Source organism: Aphelocoma coerulescens, unplaced genomic scaffold (genome assembly GCF_041296385.1).
Source record: "Aphelocoma coerulescens isolate FSJ_1873_10779 unplaced genomic scaffold, UR_Acoe_1.0 HiC_scaffold_665, whole genome shotgun sequence".
NCBI lineage: Eukaryota > Metazoa > Chordata > Aves > Passeriformes > Corvidae > Aphelocoma > Aphelocoma coerulescens.
The window spans coordinates 899-25,292 of record NW_027184019.1 but is presented as its reverse complement, the minus strand read 5'-3'; the positions used below and the strand labels follow the sequence as shown (position 1 = coordinate 25,292).

The 24,394-nt window shown below is 69.1% G+C and overlaps 1 protein-coding gene across 1 annotated transcript; it reads right to left on the bottom strand.

The window, feature by feature from the left end:
• Positions 1 to 211: 211 nt before the first annotated feature.
• LOC138102275 (plasma membrane calcium-transporting ATPase 3-like) lies at positions 212 to 20,826 on the bottom strand (the record flags this gene model as incomplete). Its single annotated transcript, XM_068999988.1, is given in 21 exon segments — positions 212 to 310; positions 1,915 to 2,022; positions 3,215 to 3,235; positions 3,237 to 3,427; positions 5,967 to 6,180; positions 7,103 to 7,294; positions 8,537 to 8,643; positions 8,741 to 8,828; positions 9,568 to 9,753; positions 11,223 to 11,457; positions 12,876 to 13,117; positions 14,016 to 14,258; positions 15,199 to 15,413; positions 15,645 to 15,812; positions 15,899 to 15,940; positions 16,168 to 16,296; positions 16,365 to 16,490; positions 17,568 to 17,825; positions 18,748 to 18,945; positions 19,817 to 19,973; positions 20,641 to 20,826. Coding segments are annotated over 20 exon segments (3,213 nt in total), but the record flags the coding sequence as incomplete, so codon positions are not given.
• Positions 20,827 to 24,394: the final 3,568 nt, after the last annotated feature.

The window sequence follows — 24,394 nt, the reverse complement described above, 5'->3', positions numbered from 1 at the left end:
AAACCCCCAATTTCTCCCCCAAAAAAACCACAAAACCCCCAATTTCTCCCCCCCAAAAAAATCCCAAAACCCCCAATTTTCCCCCCCCCCAGAAATTCCCAGATTTTGGGGTTTTCCCCCAACTTTCGGGCTATAAAAGGGGCATTTGGGGGGGAGGGGGGTTAATTTGGGGGGGGTCCCACTGGGTCTGGATGCGGCTCAAGCCCCTGACCCACAGGACCTTCCCCCGGCGCAGCCCGGCCGCGTCCAGCTCGTCGTGGTCATCGGGCTCCCGAGCCCTCGGGCCACTGCCCCCCGAGGGGCCGGGGCACTGCGGCCCCCCCGGGACCACACCAGGACCTGGGGGGCACCCAGGGGTGCCCAGGGGACAGGGAGTGGGGTCAGTGGGGGTCACAGGGGTCAGTGGGGTCAGTGGGGTCACTGTGGTCACAGGGGTCACTGGGGTCAGTGGGGTCACTGGGGTCACTGGGGTCAGTGGGGTCAGGGGGGTCAGTGGGGTCACTGGGGTCACAGGGGTCAGTGGGGTCAGTGGGGTCATTGGGGTCACTGGGGTCACTGGGGTCACTGGGGTCCCAGGGGTCATTGGGGTCACAGGGGTCAGTGGGGTCACAGGGGTCACTGGGGTCATTGGGGTCACAGGGGTCAGTGGGGTCACAGGGGGTCAGTGGGGTCACTGGGGTCAGTGGGGTCACTGGGGTCACAGGGGTCACAGGGGTCACAGGGGTCATGGGGTCAGTGGGGTCACTGGGGTCACTGGAGTCACAGGGGTCACAGGGGTCACAGGGGTCAGTTGGGGTCAGTGGGGTCAGTGGGGTCAGTGGGGTCAGTGGGGTCATTGGGGTCACAGGGGTCAGTGGGGTCACAGGGGTCACAGGGGTCACAGGGGTCAGTGGGGTCACTGGGGTCATTGGGGTCACTGGGGTCACAGGGGTCAGTGGGGTCACAGGGGTCAGTGGGGTCACTGGGGTCAGTGGGGTCAGGGGGGTCAGTGGGGTCACAGGGGTCAGTGGGGTCAGTGGGGGTCACAGGGGTCAGTGGGGTCACTGGGGTCACTGGGGTCACTGGGGTCACAGGGGTCAGTGGGGTCAGGGGGGTCAGTGGGGTCACAGGGGTCAGTGGGGTCAGTGGGGTCAGTGGGGTCACAGGGGTCAGTGGGTCAGGGGGGTCAGTGGGGTCACTGGGGTCAGTGGGATCATTGGGGTCACAGGGTCACTGGGGTCACTGGGGTCACAGGGGTCAGTGGGGTCAGTGGGGCCAGTGGGGTCAAGGGGTCACAGGGGTCACAGGGGTCAGTGGGGTCATGGGGGTCACTGGGGTCCTGGGGTCATCGTGGTCATCGGGCTTGGAGCCCTCTGGGCCACTGCCCCCCGAGGGCACCCCAGGACCTGTGGGGACAGTGGGGTCCCCATGGGTCCCTGTGGGTCAGGGGTGCCCCTGGGTGGGGGTCCCAGGGGTCGGGGGGAGGGGGTTCCATGGGTCAGAGGTCCCTGGGCGGGGGTCCCATGGCTCTGGGGGTGTTCCCGTGGGTGGGGGTCCCCGGGTGGGCGGGGGGTCCCATGGCTCTGGGGGGGTTTCCATGGCTCTGGGGGGGGTCCATGGCTCTGGAGGGGGGGGTCCCATGGCTCTGGGAGGGGGTCCCATTGGCTCTGGGGGGTTTCTGTGGGTCCCTGGGTGGGGGTCCCATGGGTCAGGGTTGTTCCCGTGGGTCGGGGGTCCCTGGGCGGGTGGGGGTCCCATGGCTCTGGGGGGGTCCCATGGCTCTGGGGGGGGTCCCATGGCTCCGGGGGGGGGTTCCATGGCTCCGGGGGGGTCCCATGGCTCTGGGGGGTCCCATGGCTCCGGGGGGGGTCCCATGGCTCCGGGGGGGGGTCCCATGGCTCTGGGGGGTCCCCGGGCGGGCGGGGGTCTCGGTACCTGTCCCCAGACGAGCTCCCCCAGCCCCACGAAGAGGCACCAGAGCCACTGCTCGGCGCTGAGGGGGGAGCAGCTGAACGGCTTCCCCCCGAACTGCACGATCAGCACCTGGGGGGCGCGGGGGGGGCGCGGGGGGGTCACGGGGGTCCCACACCCACCCCCCCCCGCGGGCCACCTCTGTGTCCCCTCATGTCCCCTACAATGTCCCCGAGGGTCCCCGAGGGTCCCCTCCGTGTTCGGGGGGCCCTGGGGGGGTCCCCGAGCCTCCCCCGCGGCCCGAAATCCCCGGGGACACCCAAGGGTCCCCACCCCGAGGTGTCGCAGCGCCCGTCCCCACCTCGCCGGGTCCCCACGCGAGTCCCCCGTGTGTCCCCTCCGTGTGGTCCCCCCCGTGTCCCCCCCCGTGTCCCCTGTGTCCCCCTGTGTCCCCCCGTTGTCCCCCCCGTGTCCCCCCCGTGTCCCCTCCGTGTCCCCCCTGTGCCCCCCTGTGTCCCCTGTTTCCCCGTGTCCCCCCCGTGTCCCCCCATGTCCCCTGTGTCCCCCCCGTGTCCCCTCCGTGTCCCCCCTGTGCCCCCCGTGTCCCCTGTGTCCCCCTCGTGCTCGTGTCCCCCTCGTGTCCCCCTGGGCTCCTCTGTGTCCCCCTCGTGTCCCCCTCATGTCCCCCTCATGTCCACCCGTGTCCCTCGTGTCCCCCCGTGTCCCCCCAAGTCCCCATGTCCCCACATCCCCCACATCCCCCGTGTCCCCCCCGTGTCCCGCATGTCCCCCGCATCCCCCACATCCCCCACATCCCCCACATCCCCCCACGTCCCCCACATGCCCCACATGCCCCACATCCCCCACATCCCCCCGTGTCTCCCATGTCCTCCGTGTCCCCCACATGCTCCACATCCCCCACATCCCCCCCGTGTCTCCCATGTCCCCTGTGTCCCCCACATGCCCCACATCCCCCACATCCCCCCGTGTCTCCCATATCCTCCGTGTCCCCCACGTCCCCCACATCCCCCACATCCCCCGTGTCCCCCCCATGTCCCCCACATCCACCACATCACCCACGTCCCCCCCGTGTCCCCCCCGTGTCCCCGTGTCCCCCTGTGTCCCCCGTGTCCCCCCCGTGTCCCCATGTCCCCACATCCCCCACATCCCCCACATCCCCCACATCCCCCACGTCCCCCCATGTCCCCCACATCCCCCCACATCCCCCACATCCCCCACGTCCCCCCATGTCCCCCACATCCCCCACATCCCCCACATCCCCCACGTCCCCCCCGTGTCCCCCCCGTGTCCCCCGCGTCCCCACCTGCACGCCGAAGGTGCCGAGGGACGATGGCGCAGAAGATGGGGTTGCCGCAGACGCCCTCGAAGACGTTCCTCTCGCCGTGCAGCTTGCGCGCGTTGAGCTCGTTGAAGAGCTGCATCAGCACGAAGGTGTTGAAGATGATGGTGAAGTGCTCCGAGGGCGGCGCGTGCAGCGGGGCAGCGCGGCCGCTGTCGATGTCGAACAGCACCTCCCCTGCGGGGACACGGACACCCGTGGGGACACCCGGGGGAAACCCGGGGGACAACCCGGGGGACACCCAGGGGACAGGGACACTCGTGGGGACACCCGTGGGGACACCCCGGGGGACACCCGGGAAGACACCCAGGGACACCCTCCCCCAGGGGGACAGGGACACCCCGTGGGGACACCCAGGGGACACCTCCCCTGCGGGGACACGGACACCCGTGGGGACACCTGGGGGGACACCTGGGGACACCCAGGGGACAGGGACACTCGTGGGGACACTCGTGGGGACACCCAGGGGACACCCGGGGGACACCCAGGGGGACACCTCCCCAGGGGGACACGGACACCCGTGGGGACACCCAGGGACACCCGGGGGGACACCCAGGGGGGACACTCCTGGGGATGTGGGGACACCTGGGGGACACCCAGGGGACACCCGTGGGGACACCCAGGGGACACCTCCCCAGGGGGACAGGGACACCCGTGGGGACACCTGGGGGACACCTGGGGGACACCCAGGGGACACCTCCCCAGGGGGACAGGACACTCGTGGGGACACCCAGGGGGACACTCCTGGGGATGTGGGGGACACACCGGGGGGACAGCCAGGGGACACCCAGGGGGACAGGGACACTCGTGGGGACACCCAGGGGACATCCAGGGGACACCCAGGGAGACACCCAGGGGGACACTCCTGGGGATGTGGGGACACCCAGGGGGACAGCCGGGGGACACCCAGGGGGACACCCAGGGAGACATCTGTGGGGACAGGGACACTCGTGGGGACACCTGTGGGGACACCCGGGGGACACCCATAGGGACACTCGTGGGGATGTGGGGGACACCCGGGGGGACAGCCAGGGGACAGCCAGGGGGACAGGGACACTCGTGGGGACACCCGGGGGGACACCCATGGGGACACTCGTGAGGATGTGGGGACCCTCATGGCGACACCCGTGGGGACAGGGACACTCATGGGGACACCCGGGGGGACACCAGTGGGGACACCCATGGGGACGGGGACAGCCGGGGGGACACCAGTGGGGACACCCATGGGGACAGGGACACCTGGGGGGACACCCGGGGGAACAGGGACACCAGTGGGGACACCCAGGGGGACACCTGGGGGGACACTCCTGGGGACACTTCTGGGGACAGGGGACACTTGTGGGGACACCCGGGGGGACACCCATGGGGACACCCCTGAGGACATTTCTGGGGATGTGGTGACACCCATGGGGACACTCCTGGGGACACTTGTAGGGACATGGGGACACCCATGGGGACACTCCTGGGGACACTCCTGGGGACGTGGGGACAGGGGTGCCCCCCACCCACAGGATGGACCCCTCTCAGCGATGTCCCCGGGCGGTGCCCGGTGCCCGGCATTGACCGGCGAAGAGCAGGGTGAAGATGACCAGCAGCTGGTGGGCGGCGTGGCCCAGGATGTCCCACCACGTCCCACCGTGTCCCCATGTCCCCATATCCCACCATGTCCCCATGTCCCCATATCCCACCGTGTCCCCCACGTCCCACCACGTCCCACCGTGTCCCCATGTCCCCATATCCCACCATGTCTCCATGTCCCACCACGTCCCACCACGTCCCACCACATCCCCATGTCCCACCGTGTCCCCACGTCCCCACATCCCACCACGTCCCCATGTCCCACCACGTCCCACCAAGTCCCCACGTCCCCATATCCCACCACATCCCCACATCCCACCACATCCCCCATGCCCCCCACAGCTCCCCCCCACCCACAGGACCCCTCTCGGCGATGTCCCCAGGCGGTGCCCGGTGCCCGGCACTGACCGGCGAAGAGCAGGGTGAAGATGACCAGCAGCTGGTGGGCGGCGTGGCCCAGGATGTCCCACCACGTCCCACCACATCCCACCGTGTCCCCATGTCCCACCACGTCCCCATGTCCCCATGTCCCACCACGTCCTACCGTGTCCCCATATCCCACCACATCCCATGTGCCACCACGTCCCCACATCCCCATGTCCCACCACATCCCCACGTCCCCACGTCCCCATGTCCCACCACATCCCCACATCCCACCACATCCCCCATGCCCCCCACAGCTCCCCCCCACCCACAGGACCCCTCTCGGCGATGTCCCCAGGTGGTGCCCGGTGCCCGGCACTGACCGGCGAAGAGCAGGGTGAAGATGACCAGCAGCTGGTGGGCGGCGTGGCCCAGGATGTCCCACCACGTCCCACCGTGTCCCCATGTCCCCATATCCCACCGTGTCCCCACATCCCACCACGTCCCACCATGTCCCCATGTCTCACCACATCCCACCATGTCCCCATGTCCCCATGTCCCACCATGTCCCACCGTGTCCCCATATCCCACCATGTCCCCATGTGCCACCATGTCCCCACATCCCCACGTCCCACCACATCCCCATGTCCCACCATGTCCCCATGTCCCCACATCCCACCACATCCCACCACGTCCCACCACGTCCCCCATGTCCCCCACAGCTCCCCCCCACCCACAGGACCCCTCTCAGCGGGGGTGAGTGCCCGGCACTGACCGGCGAAGAGCAGGGTGAAGATGACCAGCAGCTGGTAGGCGGCGTGGCCCAGGATGTTGCGCAGCATGGTGCCCGACACCAGCGGGTGGTCGCGGCCGTAGGGGCGGCGCAGCAGCAGCGCCTCCGTGGGCGGCTCCGTGGCCAGCGCCAGCGAGGCCAAGGTGTCCATGATGAGGTTCACCCACAGCATCTGCACCGCCTTCAGCGGCGAGTCCTGGGCGGGGCACGGGGGGCACAGGTGGGCACAGGTGGGCACAGGTGGGCACAGGTGGGCTCAGGTGGGCAGGAGACAGTGGGCTCAGGTTGGCTCAGGTGGGCACAGGTGGGCTCAGGTGGGCACTGGGAGGCTCAGGGGGGCTGGGAGAGGTGGGCTCAGGTGGGCTCAGGTGAGCACAGGTGGGCACAGGTGGGCACTGGGAGGCTCAGAGGACTGGGAGAGGTGGGCTCAGGTGGGCACAGGTGAGCTCAGGTGGGCACAGGTGGGGACAGGTGGGCACAGGTGGGCTCAGGTGGGCAGGAGACAGCAGGCTCAGGTGGGCTCAGGTGGGCACAGGTGAGCTCAGGTGGGCTCAGGTGAGCTCAGGTGAGCTCAGGTGAGCTCAGGTGGGCAGGGGTGGGCACAGGTGGGCTCAGGTGGGCTCAGGTGGGCACTGGGAGGCTCAAGGAGCTGGGGGAGGTGGGCACAAGTGGGCTCAGGTGGGCACAGGTGAGCTCAGGTGGGCACTGGGAGGCTCAGAGGACTGGGAGAGGTGGGCTCAGGTGGGCACAGGTGAGCACAGGTGGGCACAGGTGGGCTCAGGTGGGCTCAGGTGGGCTCAGGTGGGCACTGGGAGGCTCAGGGGGGCTGGGAGAGGTGGGATCAGGTGGGCTCAGGTGGGCTCAGGTGAGCACAGGTGAGCACAGGTGGGCACTGGGAGGCTCAGAGGACTGGGAGAGGTGGGCTCAGGTGGGCACAGGTGAGCACAGGTGAGCACAGGTGATCACAGGTGGGCACAGGTGGGCACGGGGGGCACAGGTGAGCCCAGGTGAGCTCAAGTGATCACAGGTGAGCTCAGACGGGCAGGCGACAGCGGGCACACATTCCCCCCACCACGTCCCCCCTGCCCAGGTGGGTGCCCCGCGCAGGTGCCGCTCACCTGGGTGATGCAGGCGCCGGTGAAGGCCACGATGACGGCCACCACGTTGACGGTGAGCTGGAACTGCAGGAACTTGGCGATGCTGTCGTAGACGTTGCGGCCCCACATGACGGCCTTGACGATGCTCGAGAAGTTGTCGTCCGTCAGGATGATGTCCGAGGCCTCCTTGGCCACGTCCGTGCCCGCGATGCCCTTTGGGGACACGGACAGGTGACCCCCAGGTGACCCCCAGGTAACCCCCAGGTGACCCCCAGGTGACCCCAGGTGACCCCAGGTGACCCTCAGGTAACTTGCAGGTAACCCCCAAGTGACCCCCAGGTGACTTGCACATGACCCCAGGTGACCCCAGGTGACCCCCAGGTGACCCCCAGGTGACCCCAGGTGACCTCCAGGTGACCCCCAGGTGACTTGCACATGACCCCAGGTGACCCCAGGTGACCCCCAGGTGACCCCAGGTGGCCTCCAGGTGACCTCCAGGTGACCGCCAGGTGACCCCAGGTGACCTCCAGGTGACTCCCAGGTGACCCCCAGGTGACTTGCACATGACCCCAGGTGACCCCAGGTGACCCCCAGGTGACCCTCAAGTGACCCCAGGTGACCCCCAGGTGACCCCCGGCAACCCCCAGGTGACCCCAGGTGACCCCCGGTGACCTCCAGGTGACCTCCAGGTGACCCCAGGTGACCCCCAGGTAGGCAAGAGGTGACCCAAGGTGACCCCAGGGATGGGCAGGGGTCCCCACGGTGACCGTGGGTGGTTCAGGGGGTCCCCAAGGTGACCCCAGGGATGGGAGGGGGTCCCCGTTTGGGGAGGGAGGGTCTGGGGTCTCAGGGGTCCCCGATTTGGGGAGGGGGCTCGGATCTCGGGGATCCCAATTTGGGGAGGGCTCTCAGGGACCCCAAACTGAGGAGGGATCTCGGGGTCCTGATTTGGGGAGGGGTCACAGGAGTCCCGATTTGGGGAGGGGAATCTCAGGGTCCCAATTTGGGGAGGGGTGGCGGGGGTCCCAATTTAGGGAGAGGATCTCAGGTGCCGATTTGGGGAGGGGTCGCAGGGGTCCCGATTTGGGGAGGGGAATCTCAGGGTCCCGATTTGGGGAGGGGTCACGGGGGTCCCAATTTAGGGAGAGGATCTCAGGTGCCGATTTGGGGAGGGGTGGCGGGGGTCCCGATTTGGGGAGGGGTGGCGGGGGTCCCGATTTGGGGAGGGGAATCTCAGGGTCCCGATTTGGGGAGGGGTCGCGGGGGTTCCAATTTAGGGAGAGGATCTCAGGGTCCCATTTTAGGGAGGGGAATCTCAGGGTCCCGATTTGGGGAGGGGTGGCGGGGGTCCCGATTTGGGGAGGGGAATCTCAGGGTCCCGATTTGGGGAGGGGTCGCGGGGGTCCCGATTTGGGGAGGGGTGGCGGGGGTCCCGATTTGGGGAGGGGGCGGTACCATGGCGAATCCCACGTCGGCCTTTTTGAGGGCGGGGCCGTCGTTGGTGCCGTCGCCGGTGACAGCCACGACCTGGCGCTGCTCCCCGATGGTGCTGTCGATGATTCCTGGGGGCGGGGGGGGGGGGGGGCAGGGGGCTGGGGACCCTCCGGCAGAGCCCCCCCGAGACCCCCGGGACCCCCGGGACCCCCCCCGCGCTCCCACCTTTGACCAAGGTGTGTTTGTCGGTGGGCGACGACCGCGCCAGGACCCTCAGCTTGGGCCACACCTTGTCCAGGCGCTCCTGCTCCACCTGGGGGGGGTGGGGAGGGGGTTGAGACCCCCAGGGACCCCCCCAGGACCCCTCGAGACCCCCAGTGTCCCCCGACCCCCCCCCCAGGGATCCCAATCCCCCTCCCAGTGCCCCCCAGTGTCCCCATTCCCACTCCCAGTGATCCCAATCCCCCTCCCAGTGCCCCCCAGTGTCCCCATTCCTGCTCCCAGTGATCCCAATCCCCCTCCCAGTCCCTCCCAGTGCCCCCCAGTGTCCCCATTCCCGCTCCCAGTGATCCCAAACCCCCTCCCAGTCTATCCCAGTGCCCCCCAGTGTCCCCATTCCTGCTTCCAGTGATCCCAATCCCCTCCCAGTCTATCCCAGTGCCCCCCAGTGTCCCCATTCTCGCTCCCAGTGCCTCCCAGTGTCCCCCAGTGTCCCCATTCTCGCTCCCAGTGATCCCAATCCCCCTCTCAGTCCCTCCCAGTCCCTCCCAGTGCCCCCCAGTCCCTCCCAGTGCCTCCCAGTGTCCCCCAGTGTCCCCATTCCCGCTCCCAGTGATCCCAACCCCCCTCTCAGTCCCTCCCAGTCCCTCCCAGTGCCCCCCAGTGTCCCCCAGTGTCCCCATTCCCGCTCCCAGTGATCCCAACCCCCCTCCCAGTCCCTCCCAGTGACCCCCAGTGCCCCCCAGTGCCCCCATTCCCGCTCCCAGTGATCCCAACCCCCCTCCCAGTCCCTCCCAGTCCCTCCCAGTCCCTCCCAGTGCCCCCAGTGCCACCTCGCCGCGGTCGTTGCGGATGCGCCGGTTGAAGTCCTTCCCCTCGAGGCAGAGCCAGTCCCCGCCCCCCCCCGCGGGGAGGATCCCGCACTTGGCCGCGATGGCTCTCGCCGTGTCCAGGTTGTCGCCGGTCACCATCCGCACCGTGATCCCCGCGCGCTGGCACTTCCGGATGGCCTCGGGCACCTGCCACACGCACCTGTCCCCGTCCTGTCCCCGGCGTCCCCGTCCTGGCCCCGGTGTCCCCGTCCTGCCCCCGGTGTCCCCTCTGTGTCCCCGTCCTGGCCCCGGTGTCCCCGTCCTGCCCCCGGTGTCCCCGCGTGTCCCCGTCCTGTCCCCGATGTCCCCGTCCTGCCCCCGGTGTCCCCGCGTGTCCCCGTCCTGTCCCCGATGTCCCCGTCCTGCCCCCGGTGTCCCCTCTGTGTCCCCGTCCTGCCCCCGGTGTCCCCGTCCTGGCCCCGGTGTCCCCTCTGTGTCCCCGTCCTGGCCCCGGTGTCCCCGTCCTGGCCCCGGTGTCCCCTCTGTGTCCCCGTCCTGGCCCCGGTGTCCCCCTCCTGCCCCCGGTGTCCCCTCTGTGTCCCCGTCCTGGCCCCGGTGTCCCCGTCCTGGCCCCGGTGTCCCCTCTGTGTCCCCGTCCTGGCCCCGGTGTCCCCCTCCTGCCCCCGGTGTCCCCTCTGTGTCCCCGTCCTGGCCCCGGTGTCCCCTCTGTGTCCCCGTCCTGGCCCCGGTGTCCCCGTCCTGCCCCCGGTGTCCCCCGCAGTGTCCCCTCTGTGTCCCCGGCCTGGCCCCGGTGTCCCCTCTGTGTCCCCGTCCTGCCCCCGCAGTCCCCCGCGTGTCCCCGTCCTGCCCCCGGTGTCCCCCGTGTGTCCCCGTCCCCCCCGCAGTGTCCCCACACCGTCCCCGTCCTGTTCCCGGTGTCCCCGCGTGTTCCCACACCCCCCGTGTCCCTCCCGTGTCCCCCCCGTGTCCCTCCCGTGTCCCTCCCGTGTCCCCGGGTCCCCCCGTGGCCCTCCCGTGGCCCCCCCGCCGCATTTCAGGGCACACGTCCCCCACCCCCCCGTCCCCTCCACGTCACCGCCGTGTCCCCCCCGTCCTCCCGTGTCCCACCCCCCCCGTGTCCCCCTTTGCCCCCCACGTCCCCCTCCCGCTCTATCCCTCCCATGTCCCCCTGATGTCCCCCCATGTCCCCCCCGTCCCTTCCTTGTCCCCTGGATCTCCCCCTTGTCCCCCTTCCCCCGTCCCCATGTCCCCATGTACCCCCATGCCCCCCATGTCCCCCCATGTCCCCCCCGTCCCCCATGTCCCCATGCCCCCCCGTGTCCCCATGTCCCCCCGTGTCCCCCCATGTCCCCAATGCCCCCCCATGTCCCCTCCGTGTCCCCACGCCCTCCCCATGTCCCCGATGCCCCCCCATGTCGCCCCCATGTCCCCAATGCCCCCCCATGTCCCCGATGCCCCCCCGTGTCGCCCCCATGTCCCCAATGCCCCCCCATGTCCCCGATGCCCCCCCGTGTCCCCCCCATGTCCCCAATGCCCCCCCGTGTCCCCATATCCCCATGTCCCCCCCATATCCCCCCCATGTCCCCGATGTCCCCCCCGTGTCCCCATGTCCCCGATGCCCCCCCCCCCGTCCCCATGCCCCCGCCGCCCCCCACCTCGGGCCGCACGGGGTCCTCGATGCCCACGATGGCGATGCACGTCAGGTCGCCAACCACGGCGGCCTCGTCGTCCCAGGGGGGCTCGGGCCGGGGGGGGAAATCGCGGAAGGCGAGGACGAGGGTCCGCAGCCCCCCCGCCGCCATCGGCTCCACCACGCGCCGCACCAGCTCCTCCCGCTCCGGCCCCCCCAGCGCCCGCGGGGCCCCCCCGGCGTCCAGGAGGGAGCTGCACCTGGGGGGGGGCACCGGGGGTCAGGGGGGGCAGGGGAGGGGGGTTTGGGGGGGCACCGGGGGTCAGGGGGGGCAGGGGGGTCAGGGGAGGGGCGTTTGGGGGGGCAACAAGGGGGCAGGGGGGAGCTGCACCTGGGGGGGCACCGGGGGCACCGGGGGGTCAGGGAGGGCACTGGAGGGCACCGGGGGGTCGGGGGGGTCGGAGGGGCAGGGGAGGGGGGCTTGGGGGGCAACAAGGGCGCAGGGGGGTCAGGGGGGTCAGGGGAGGGGGGGTTTGGGGGCAACAAGGGGTCAGGGGGCCCCCCCGGGGTCCAGGAGGGAGCTGCACCTGGGGGGGGAGGGGATCCAGGAGGGTCGGGGGAGGGGGGTCTGGGGGCGTGGGGAGAGGGTTATGGGACACCCCCTGCGTCCAGGTGTGCCCAGATGGCCCCAGGTGTGTGCCCAGGTGTCCCCAGGTGTCCCCAGGTGTGTGCCCAGATGTGTGCCCAGGTGTGCCCAGGTGTGTGCACATCTGTCCCCAGCTGTCCCCAGGTGTGCCCAGGTGTGTGCCCAGGTGTCCCCAGGTGTGCCCAGGTGTGTGCCCAGGTGTGTGCCCCCCCTCACCTGCGCAGCACCATCTCGGCCGCCCCCTTGCAGAGCAGCCGGTACCGCCCCCGGTGCAGCCCCAGGTGTGCCCAGGTGTGTCACACCCCCCAGGTGTGCCCAGGTGTGTGCCCAGGTGTCCCCAGCTGTCCCCAGGTGTGTGACCAGGTGTGTGCCCAGGTGTGTGCCCAGGTGTCCCCAGGTGTGTGCCCAGGTGTGCCCAGGTGTGTGCCCAGGTGTCCCCAGGTGTGTGCCCAGGTGTGTCACACCCTCCTAGGTGTGCCCAGGTGTGTGCCCAGGTGTGTGCCCCCCCCTCACCTGCGCAGCACCATCTCGGCCGCCCCCTTGCAGAGCAGCCGGTACCCGCCCCCGGCGCGGCCCCAGGTGTGCCCAGGTGTGTCACACCCCCCAGGTGTGCCCAGGTGTGTGCCCAGGTGTCCCCAGCTGTCCCCAGGTGTGTGACCAGGTGTGTGCCCAGGTGTGTGCCCAGGTGTGTGCCCCCCCTCACCTGCGCAGCACCATCTCGGCCGCCCCCTTGCAGAGCAGCCGGTACCCGCCCCCGGCGCGGCCCCAGGTGTGCCCAGGTGTGTGCCCAGGTGTGTGCCCAGGTGTGTGCCCCCCCTCACCTGCGCAGCACCATCTCGGCCGCCCCCTTGCAGAGCAGCCGGTACCCGCCCCCGGCGCGGCCCCAGGTGTGCCCAGGTGTGTGCCCAGGTGTGTGCCCAGGTGCGTGCCCAGGTGTGCCCAGGTGTGTGCCCAGGTGTGTGCCCAGGTGCGTGCCCAGGTGTGCCCAGGTGTGTGCCCAGGTGTGTGCCCAGGTGCGTGCCCCCTCCTCACCTGCGCAGCACCATCTCGGCCGCCCCCTTGCAGAGCAGCCGGTACCCGCCCCCGGCGCGGCGCGTCACGGTGCTCATGGATTTGCGCTCCGAGTTGAAGGTGAACACCTTGACCAGGCGCTCCTCGGGCACCTGCGCCCGCTCGGCCTCGGGGTCGCGGCCCAGGGACAGCGCCAGCCCCAGCAGGGCACACTCGGTCTTGTTGCCCACGTGGCGAGGGAGACCCCCGGGGGCTTCGGGGGGCTGGGGGGGAGGGGCGGGGGGCAGGTGAGGGGGGGAGGGGGGCACACAAAGGGGGCACAGAGACCCCCCCCCCCCGTTAGTGTCACAGCAGGGCCCAGGAGACCCCCAAGGCCCCCCCCGTCACCACCCCCGGAACCCCCCAAAACCCCCCAAAATTCCCCTAAAACACCTCCCAGACACCCCCCCCCCCAGTGCTCCCAGTGCTCCCAGTCACCCTCACCAGTATTTTGCTGGTGTAGGCGCTGTTGATGGCGATGGCCTGGGTCTGTGACCCCCCCAAAAACCCCCCTAAAAACGCCCCAAACCCCCCCAAAATCCCCCAAAACCCTCTGAAATCCCCCCCAAAACGCCCAAAAGCCTCCCCCAGTGCTCCCAGTGCTCCCAGTCCCCCTCACCAGTATCTTGCTGGTGCAGGCGCTGTTGATGGCGATGGCCTGGGCCCATGACCCCCCCAAAAACCCCCCTAAAAACGCCCCAAACCCCCCCAAAACCCCCCCAAAAAAAACCCAAATCCCCCCCAAAAATCCCCCCAGACCCCTCCCAGTGCTCCCAGTCCCCCTCACCAGTATTTTGCTGGTGCAGGCGCTGTTGATGGCGATGGCCTGGGCCCGTGACCGCCCCAAACACCCCCCCTAAAAACGCCCCAAACCCCCCCAAAACCCCCCCAAAAAACCCCAAATCCCCCCCAAAAATCCCCCCAGACCCCTCCCAGTGCTCCCAGTCCCCCTCACCAGTATCTTGCTGGTGCAGGCGCTGTTGATGGCGATGGCCTGGGCCCATGACCCCCCCAAAAACCCCCCTAAAAACGCCCCAAACCCCCCCAAAACCCCCCCAAAAAAACCCAAATCCCCCCCAAAAATCCCCCCAGACCCCTCCCAGTGCTCCCAGTCCCCCTCACCAGTATCTTGCTGGTGTAGGCGCTGTTGATGGCGATGGCCTGGGCCAGCAGGTCCAGCGTGGGGGGGGCCAGGGCCGCGGGGGGCGGGGGGTGGCAGAAGTGGGACCCCCCCACGAAGGCCTGGACCACGGTCATGCGGTTGGTGGTCAGCGTGCCCGTCTTGTCCGAGCAGATGGCCGTGGCATTGCCCATGGTCTCGCAGGCGTCCAGGTGCCGCACCAGGTTGTTGTCCTTCATCATTTTCTGGGGTAAAACCAGGGGAATTTGGGAAAAACTGGGGGGGGGGGGGATGGGGAAAAACTGGGGGGAAATGGGGGAAAAATGGGGGGAGGAATGGGGAAAAACTGGGGGGAATGGGGGGAAACGGGGAAAAGCGGGAGCAGGTTGTTGTCCTTCATCGTTTTCTGGGGTAAAACCAGGGGAATTTGGGAAAAGCTGGGGGGGAAATGGGGAAAAACGGGGGGGAAATGGAAAAAATGGGGGGAAAAACTGGGGGGAATGGGGAAAAAATGGGGGAAATGGGGAAAAAATGGGGAAATGGGGAAAAAATGGGGGAAATGGGGGAAAAACTGGGGGGAAATGGGGACAAATGGGAGCAGGTTGTTGTCCTTCATCATTTTCTGGGGTAAAACCAGGGGAATTTGGGAAAAGCTGGGGGGGAAATGGGGAAAAACGGGGGGGAAATGGAAAAAATGGGGGGAAAAACTGGGGGGAATGGGGAAAAAATGGGCGAAATGGGGGAAAACTGGGGGGAAAGGGGAGAAATGGGGGAAAATGGGAGCAGGGTGTGGTCTCACGTCATTTTCTGGGGGGAAACTGTGGGAAAATGAGAAAAAATGGGAACAAATGGGGAAAAATGGGGGAAAATGGGGGAAATGGGGGAAAATGGGGAAAAATGGGGAAAAATGGGGAAAAAATGGGAAAAAATGGGGAAAAATGGGGAAAAATGGGGGGAAATGGGAGCAGGTTGTTGTCCATCATTTTCTGGGGGGAAAACAGGAGAAAACAGGAAAAAAAAGGGGGGGAAATGGGGAAAAAAGGGGGCAGGATGGGGGAGGAGGGGGATGGGGACGTGGAGGGACACAAAGGAGCGCCAAGGATGGATGGACAGAGGGACACAAGAGGGACAGAGGAACCCCTGAGGACAGCCAGACGGACAGACGGACAGACAGCTGGCCCCCACCTTGACGGAGTAGGCCAGCGAGATGGTGACGGCCAGCGGGAGCCCCTCGGGCACGGCCACCACCAGCACGGTGACGCCGATGATGAAGAACTTGACCCAGTACTGGACGTAGACCGGGGCGCACTCGGCCACCCAGGGCCGGCCCTGCACCACGAAGGTGTCGATGACGAAGTAGAGCACGAGGATGATGACGGTGATGGCCGACATGGCCAGCCCTGCGCGGGGACAGCCTCAGGACACGGCCCCGGGGGGCTTTGTCCCCGCTTCGGGGACCCCCAACCCCCCCCGAATCTGTGGGGTCAGTTTGGCCTGGAGCGCCGGTTTGTCCATCCTGGGGACACATCCCCACCCCACCCGTGGTGTCCCTGCGTGTCACCCACCCCTCAGGACCCCTCCCCAGGGTCCCCAAACGGCCTGTCCCCTCCTCTGGGGACCCCAGCCCCCACCTGCCTTCCCGATCTGCACGGCCAGCTGGGTCAGCTTGGCCTGGAGCACGGACTTCTCCTTCTTGGGGCCACCTCGGGGCCGCGTCCCCGGCCCGTCCGCGGTGTCCCCTCCCTCGGCGCTCTTCAGCGGCTGCATCTCCATGGCCACCGCCCCGTCCTGCCTCTTGCCTGGGGACAGCGGGGACGTGGCAGGCCACGGCGGCGGGGACACGGACGGGGGGCTCTGGGGTTGTCCCCCCCCGACCCCAAAGCACCTTTGGGTTGCGGGGCGTCCACGGCGCCGTCCTGGGGCTTCCCTGTGGGACAGAGGGGGGCGGTGGTGGTGGTGGGGGGACACCCCGGGATGGGACCTGGGGGGGGAGAGGGGGACAGGGGGACCCCCGGGAGTGGCGGTGGCAGCGGTGGCACCCCCGGGGACAGGGAGGGGAGGAGCAGACGGGGATGTGGGGGGGACGCGGGGACAGAAGGTGCCAGAGCCCGCGGGGCCACCGGGCACCCCCGGTGCCAGCCGGCGCCGTGTCACCTTTCCTGTCCCTCCTGTCGTCCTCGTCGTCCCCCGCGGCGCCCAGCAGGGCGAAGATGATGCCGCTCTGCGAGTTCACCCCCACGGCCGTCACCACCATCCTGCCCGAGCCCTCCATCACGTGGGTGCCTGGCGGGGACACCGCGGGTCACGGCAGGGTCCCCTCGGTGGCCCCGGGCTCCCCGAACGCCCCTCACCCGAGAGCAGCAGCGGGTCCTTGTCCAGGGACTTGCGGACGTGGTCACTCTCCCCGGTCAGGGCGCTCTCGTCGATCTTGAGGTCGTTGCCCTGGATCAGGACCCCGTCGGCCGGCAGGAGGTCACCTGGGAGGGGACAGGGCCACCGCGGTGTCACCGGGGAGTTTGGGGGTGTCCCGGGGTGTCCCCAGACCGGGCATCGGGGCTGTGTCACCGCGGTGTCACCGGGGAGTTTGGGGGTGTCCCGGGGTGTCCCCGGACCGGGCATCGGGGCTGTGTCACCGCGGTGGCACCGGGGAGTTTGGGGGTGTCCCCAGACCGGGCATCGGGGCTGTGTCACCGCGGTGTCACCGGGGAGTTTGGGGGTGTCCCGGGGTGTCCCCAGACCGGGCATCGGGGCTGTGTCACCACAGTGACCGGGGACCCCCAGGGCGTCACCCCAGGGTGGGGGACACGGGCACGGCGGGGCGGGGACACGTGGGACGAGAGGATTGCACTGGGATGGGGACATGGGGGGACACAGGCACGGGGACATGGGGTGGCATCAGGATGGGGAACCAGGGACGTGGGGCACAGGGGACAGCAGTGGGATGGGGACAGAGGGTGGCACTGCCATGGGGACAGGGGACGACATCAGGATGGGGATGGGGACAAAGGGGACAGGGGACGACATCGGGATGGGGATGAGGACAAGGGGACAGGGGATGGCATTGGGATGGGGACACGGGGATGGGGACACGGGGATGGGGACACAGGGATGGCATCGGGATGGGGATGGGGACACAGGGATGGCATCGGGATGGGGATGGGGACACGGGGATGGCATCGGGATGGGGATGGGGACACGGGGATGGGGACACGGGGATGGCATCGGGATGGGGACACGGGGATGGGGGATGGCAGTGAGATGGGGACAGGGATGGTGTCACAGGGGTGGGGACACAGTGATGGCATCAGGATGGGGATAACGACACAAGGACCGGGACAGGGGATGGTGACACAAGGATGGCGACAGGGGATGGTGACACAAGGACGAGGACAAGGGACGGTGACACAAGGACGGGGACAGGAACGGCATCGGGACGGGGACGGGGGCACAGGGGACAGCAGCGGGATGGGGACGGGGGACGCCATCGCGACGGGGACAGGGGACACCGCCACCCCCAGCGCTCCCCCAGCCGCTCTGTCCCCTCGGCCACTCACCGTACTTGACCTGCACCACGTCCCCCACCACCAGGTCGGCCACGGGCACCTGTGCCAGGTGTCCCCCGCGCAGGACGGCCACGCGCTGCTCGCGCTCCAGGCGGCTCTGCAGCCCCCGGAACTGCCGCTCCTTGCTCCAGTCGTTGGACGCCGTCACCAGCACCACGCAGGCCACCGACAGCAGGATGGCCGCGCCCTCGATCCAGCCCGCCTCCGCCTCGCCCTCGTCCTCCGCGCCCCCCGACGCCTGCCCGCACGCTGGGGACACCGCGGGGACACGGTGACACACGTGGGGGGACACACGGGGGGGGGGGGGCCACGGGCGGACGGCAGGACGGCCGCGCCCTCGAGCCAGCCCGGCTCCGCCGCCTCCTCCTCCTCCTCATCCCCCGCCGCCTGCCCGCACGCTGGGGACACTCGGGGACACGTGGGGACAGCGGTGCCACACGCGGGGACACGGCCAGGGGGTGTAGGGGGCGTGGGGATGGGGATTTGGGGGCAGGGGACACGGCCAGGGGGCGTAGGGGACACTGGGAACGGGGATTTGGGGGCAGGGGGACACGGCCGGGGGACAGGGGGACACGGCCAGGGGGTGTAGGGGATGTGGGGATGTGGATTTGGGGGCAGGGGGACACGGCCAGGGGGACAGGGGGACACGGCCAGGGGGTGTAGGGGGCGTGGGAATGGGGATTTGGGGACAGGGGGACACGGCCAGGGGGTGTAGGGGATGTGGGGATGTGGATTTGGGGGCAGGGGGACACGGCCGGGGGACAGGGGGACATGGCCAGGGGGTGTAGGGGACGTGGGGATGCAGATTTGGGGGCAGGGGGACACGGCCAGGGGGTGTAGGGGATGTGGGGATGGGGATTTGGGGACAGGGGACACGGCCAGGGGGTGTAGGGGATGTGGGGATGGGGATTTGGGGACAGGGGGACACAGCCGGGGGGTGTAGGGGACACGGGGGAGGCGGGGATGGGGCTATGGGGACAGGGGGTCACCCGTGGGGATGGGGATCAGGGGACACGGGGACATGGCCAGGGGGACAGGGGGACAAGAGGATGAGGATTTGGGGACACGGGGATGGCACTGGGAGGGGGACACGGGGGTGGCACTGGGAGGGGGACACGGGGGTGGCACCGGGAGGTGCGTCGGGGACGGGGGCTGGGGACAGGGGTGTCACCTTCATCGGCGGCGCCGGGGGGGGCGTAGAAGGACAGCCCGAGGGACACGAGCGCGGCCACCTCGAGGATGACCAGGGTGACGTCCTGCAGGGCCTCCCACACCAGCGCCGCGAAGCTCTTGGGGCGCCGCGGGGGGATCCAGTTCCGGCCGAACGTCCGGCGGCGCCGCTCCAGCTCCGGGGGTCCCTCCGACAGCCCTGGGGACACCCCTGTCACCCCCCAGCCACCCTGGGGACCCTCCTGTCACCCCACAGCCACCCTGGAGACCCCCCTGTCACCCCACAGCCACCCCGGAGACACCCCTGTCACCCCCCAGCCACCCTGGGGACCCCCCTGTCACCCCACAGCCACCCCGGAGACACCCCTGTCACCCCCCAGCCACCCTGGGGACCCCCCTGTCACCCCACAGCCACCCTGGGGACACCCCTGTCACCCCCCAGCCACCCTGGGGACCCCCCTGTCACCCCACAGCCACCCTGGGGACACCCCTGTCACCTCACAGCCACCCTGAGGACACCCCTGTCACCCCCCAGCCACCCTGGGGACCCCCGGATCACCCACGGACCCCTCTGGACTGGGGGTCTTGGGACGGGTCTGGGGGTCTGGGGGTGTCCCGCTGGTTTTTGGGGCGGTCCCAGGGGGTCCCGGGTGGAGGTTCCCAGGGGACTGTGGGGGTCTGGGGGATCAGGGAGGAGGTCCCAGGGGGGTTCTGGGGGTTTTGGGGGGGTTCCGGGGGTCCCGGGGCAGTTCCCAAGAGTTTCCAGGGGGCTGAGTGGGTCTGGGGGTGATTCCGGGGGTTTGGGGGGGTGTCCCAAGGGTTTCCAGGGGAATGAGAGGGTCTGGGGGTGTCGGGGAGGCTCTGGGGGTGGTCCCAGTGGTTCGGGGGGGGGGTCCCGGGTGGTTTTGGGGGGTTCTGGGGGTCCCGGCGAGGAAATTCCAGGGAGGTTCCCAGGGGAATGAGGGGTTCTGGGGGGGTCCCGGGGGTTTTGGGGGTCCGGGGTGTTTTTGGGGGGGTTTTGGGGGTCCGGGGGGGTTTGAGGTGTCCCGGGGGGGGGTTGGGGGCGTTACCGTCGGTGGGGGAGGTGCGCAGGCGGCGGCAGAGCCCGGGGACCCCCCCCAGGTCCCGCTGCAGCCTCAGCAGCGCCTCGGCGCCCCGGAGCTCCATCAGCGCCCGCAGCTCCGGCAGCCCCAGCCCGAAACCCCCCCCGGCGTCCCCCATGGCGGCCTGGGGACAGCGGACAGACATGGGGACAGCGGACAGACATGGGGACAGGGCTGGGGACAGGGGACAGACATGGGGACAGCGGACAGACATGGGGACAGGGATGGGGACAGGGATGGGGACAGCGGACAGACATGGGGACAGCGGACAGCCATGGGGACAGGGATAGGGACAGGTGACAGGGATGGGGACAGGGGACAGGGGACAGGGCTGGGGACAGAGGACAGACATGGGGACAGGGATAGGGACAGGGATGGGGACAGCGGACAGCCATGGGGACAGGGATGGGGACAGGGGACAGACATGGGGACAGCGGACAGCCATGGGGACAGGGATGGGGACAGGGGACAGACATGGGGACAGGGATAGGGACAGGGATGGGGACAGACATGGGGACAGGGGACAGACATGGGGACAGGGATGGGGACAGGGATGGGGACAGCGGACAGACATGGGGACAGGGGACAGACAAGGGGACAAGGATGGGGACAGGGATGGGGACAGGGGACCGGGCTGGGGGCTTGGGGACGTATCAGGGCCGGGGGACAGCGGAAGGGACAAAGCCAGGACATCGCTGGGGACATCGCGAGGGCCACGAGACATCGAGAGGGGACATCGAGGGGGACAGGGGGACGTCACCGGGGACAGGGACGGGACCACCGCCCCTCACCTGTCAGCGCTGGCGGGGCCTGGGGGGGGTCTCGCCGGGGGGGGCCCGGCCGCCCCCCCTGCCCGGGCCACACCTGGGGACAGCGGGGACACCTGAGGGGACAGCGGGCACCGGCCCCGCCCCCGGGGCTGCCGGGGACAGCGGTGACCGCCAGTGACCACCAGTGACCGCCAGTAACCGCCAGTGACCGCCAGTGACCGCCAGTGACCGCCAGTATCTCCTGGTCCCCCCCGATCCTCCCAGTAATTCACAGTCCCCACAGTGCCCCCAGTTTCCTCCAGCCACCCCCCCAGTAACTCCCAGTAACTCCCGGTCCCCCCAGCCCCCCAGTTCCCCCAGTAACTCCTGGTCCCCCCAGTTCCCCCCAGCAACTCCCAGTCCCCCCAGTTCTCCCCAGTCCTCCCAGTTCTGCCAGTAGCTCCCAGTCCCCCCAGTTCCGCCAGTAACTCCCAGTCCCCCCAGTTCCCCCAGTCCCCCCAGTTCCGCCAGTAACTCCCAGTCCCCCCAGTTCCCCCAGTAGCTTCCAGTCCCCCCAGTTCCGCCAGTAACTCCCAGTCCCCCCAGTTCCCCCAGTAGCTCCCAGTCCCCCCAGTTCCGCCAGTAACTCCCAGTCCCCCCCAGTTCCCCCAGTCCCCCCAGTTCCGCCAGTAACTCCCAGTCCCCCCAGTTCCGCCAGTAACTCCCAGTCCCCCCAGTTCTCCCCAGTCCCCCCAGTTCCGCCAGTAACTCCCAGTCCCCCCCAGTTCCCCCAGTCCCCCCAGTTCCGCTAGTAACTCCCAGTCCCCCCAGTTCCCCCAGTCCCCCCAGTTCTGCCAGTAACTCCCAGTCCCCCCAGTTCTGCCAGTAGCTCCCAGTCCCCCAGTTCCGCCAGTAACTCCCAGTCCCCCCAGTTCCCCCAGTAACTCCCAGTCCCCCAGTTCCGCCAGTCCCCCCAGTTCCGCCAGTAACTCCCAGTCCCCCCAGTTCCCCCAGTAGCTCCCAGTCCCCCCAGTTCTCCCCAGTCTCCCCAGTTCCCCCCAGTCCCCCCAGTTCCCCCCAGTCCCCCAGTTTCCTCTCGCTCCGCCCAAGCCCCGCCCCTCCTGTCCATCCCGCGGTCTCAGCCAATCAGCGCTCTCGAGGGGCGTGGCCAGCGCGGAGGCCCCGCCCCCGGCCCTGCGGCGGCGCGCGCGGACTGCGCCAAACGGGGGGCGGGGCCTGGGGCGGGGGCGGGGCCTCCCGCTCCCTATATGGGCAAAGCCACGCCCATAAACCCGATAAAACCACGCCCTTTGCTTTAAGCCCCGCCCATCCCGGGAACGCCCCGCCCCCAGCGCGGCACAGCTGGGCACACGTGGGCTCCCAGTGCTCCCAGTAACTCCCAGGAGCTCCCAGTCTGCCCAGTGAACCCCAGTAAGTCCCAGCCACCCCAGTAAATCCCAGTCCATCCCAGTAAGTCCCAGTGCCCCCAGTGCTCCCAGTAACCCCCAATAACCCCAGTGACCCCAGTGATTCCCAGTAAAGCCCAGGAACTCCCAGGGACCCCCAATGCCCCCAGTAAGTCCCAGTTCCTCCAGTGCCCCCAGTGACTCCCAGTGCCCCCAGTGACTCCCAGTGCCCCCAGTAACTCCCAGTGCCCCCAGCAAAGCCCAATTCCAGCAGTGAACCCCAGTAACTCCCAGCTGCCCCAGTTCCCCCAGTAATTCACAGCTCCTCCACTGAACCCCAGTAACTCCCAGTGTCCCCAGTGAATCCCAGTTAACCCCAGTAACTCCCAGAGCCCCAGTAACTTCCAGTTCGTCCAGTGTCCCCAGTAACTCCCAGTACCCACGGTTTGCCCAGTAATTCCCAGGCCCTGCTCACACCTGTCCCTGTCACACCTGGGCACACCTGGGCACACCTGGGCATCCCTGACACACCTGGGCACACCTGGGCATCCCTGGCACACCTGGGCATCCCTGACACACCTGGGCACACCTGGGCACACCTGGCACACCTGGACATCCCTGACACACCTGGGCACAGCTGGGCACACCTGGACACACCTGGACATCCCTGGAACACCTGGACATCCCTGGCACACCTGGGCATCCCTGACACACCTGGGCATCCCTGGCACACCTGGACCCACCTGGGCATCCCTGGCACACCTGGGCACGCGTGTGCCCCCAGAACACCACTGCACCCCGGTCCCCGTCACCCCTGGCCACCCCTGGCCCGCCGCCCTTCCCCCCTCGGGGTCACACCTGCCCAGGTGCCCCCTCCCCCTTTCCCCCCTCCCCACGCACGCGCCCCCCCCACCTCCAAACCCCCCCTCGAGTCCCCCCCTTCCCCCTCCCCCCGCATCCTCCCCCTCCCCCCTCCCGCAGCCCCGCGCGCTGCCCCCCTCCCCCGCCCCTCCCCCGCTCCCTCCGAGCCCCCCCGAGCCCCCCCCGAGCCCCCCCGAGCCCGGGCCCCCCTCGGAGCCCCCGGAGCCCCCCCGGAGCCCCCGGTACCGGTCCCGGCCCATCGGTCCCGGCGCTGCGGCGCTGCCGGAGGCGCTGCGGGCCGGGGGCGGGGCCTGCGGGGGAGGGGCGGGGCCTTCGGGGGCGGGGCCTGGGTGGGGGTGGGGCCGAGGCGGGAGGACACGCCCACTGGGTGGGACCCCCCCCCCCCCCCTTCCTCAGCCTCCGATGTCGCTGGCGGGGACCACCGGGGTTTGTCACCCCCCCGTGTCACCTTCTGAGTGTCCCCTCCCCCATCACCCCTCCGTGCCACCCCCCCGTGTCACCCCTGTGTGTCCCCTCCCCCGTGTCACCCCCCGTGTCACCCCCTGAGTGTCCCCTCCCCCGTGTCACCCCCCGTGTCACCCCTGTGTGTCCCCTCCCCCGTGTCACCCCCCGTGTCACCCCTGTGTGTCCCCTCCCCCGTGTCCCCTCGGTGTCCCCTGTCCCTGGGGGGCCAGGCCACCCTGGGGGGGACACAGTGACACGGGGGGGGACACACGGGAGGGACATGGGACAGAGGGGACGCTGGGACATGGGGACACCGGGGACATGGGGACAGTGTCACCTCCGGCAGGGGAAACCCCCCTGTCCCATCCCTGTCCCATCCCTGTCCCCGTGCCGTGTCTGTCCCAATCCCATCCTTGTCCCATCCCCATCTCTGTCCTATCCCCGTCCCCATCCCTGTCCCCGTCCCCGTCCTTGTCCCATCCCCATCCCTATCCCATCCCCATCCCATCCCCATCCCTGTCCCATCCCTGTCCCCTCCCATCCCTATCCCATCCCATCCCATCCCGTTCCCATCCCTGTCCCATCCCTGTCCCATCCCCATCCCAGTCCCATCCCTATCCCATCCCTGTCCCATCCCCACCCCTGTCCCATCCCTGTCCCATCCCCACCCCCATCCCCATCCCCATCCCATCCCCATCCCTGTGCCATCCCAGTCCCATTCCCATCCCTGTCCCATCCCATCCCATCCCGTTCCCATCCCTGTCCCATCCCTGTCCCATCCCCACCCCCATCCCCACCCCCATCCCTGTCCCATCCCTGTCCCATTCACATCCCATTCCCATCCCATCCCATCCCCATTCCCATCCCCATCCCCATCCCCATCCCCATCCCCATCCCAGTCCCATCCCCATCCCCATTCCCATCCCCATCCCATTCCCATCCCATCCCATCCCCATTCCCATCCCCATCCCCATCCCCATCCCCATCCCCATTCCCATCCCCATCCCATTCCCATCCCATCCCATCCCCATTCCCATCCCCATCCCCATCCCCATCCCCATCCC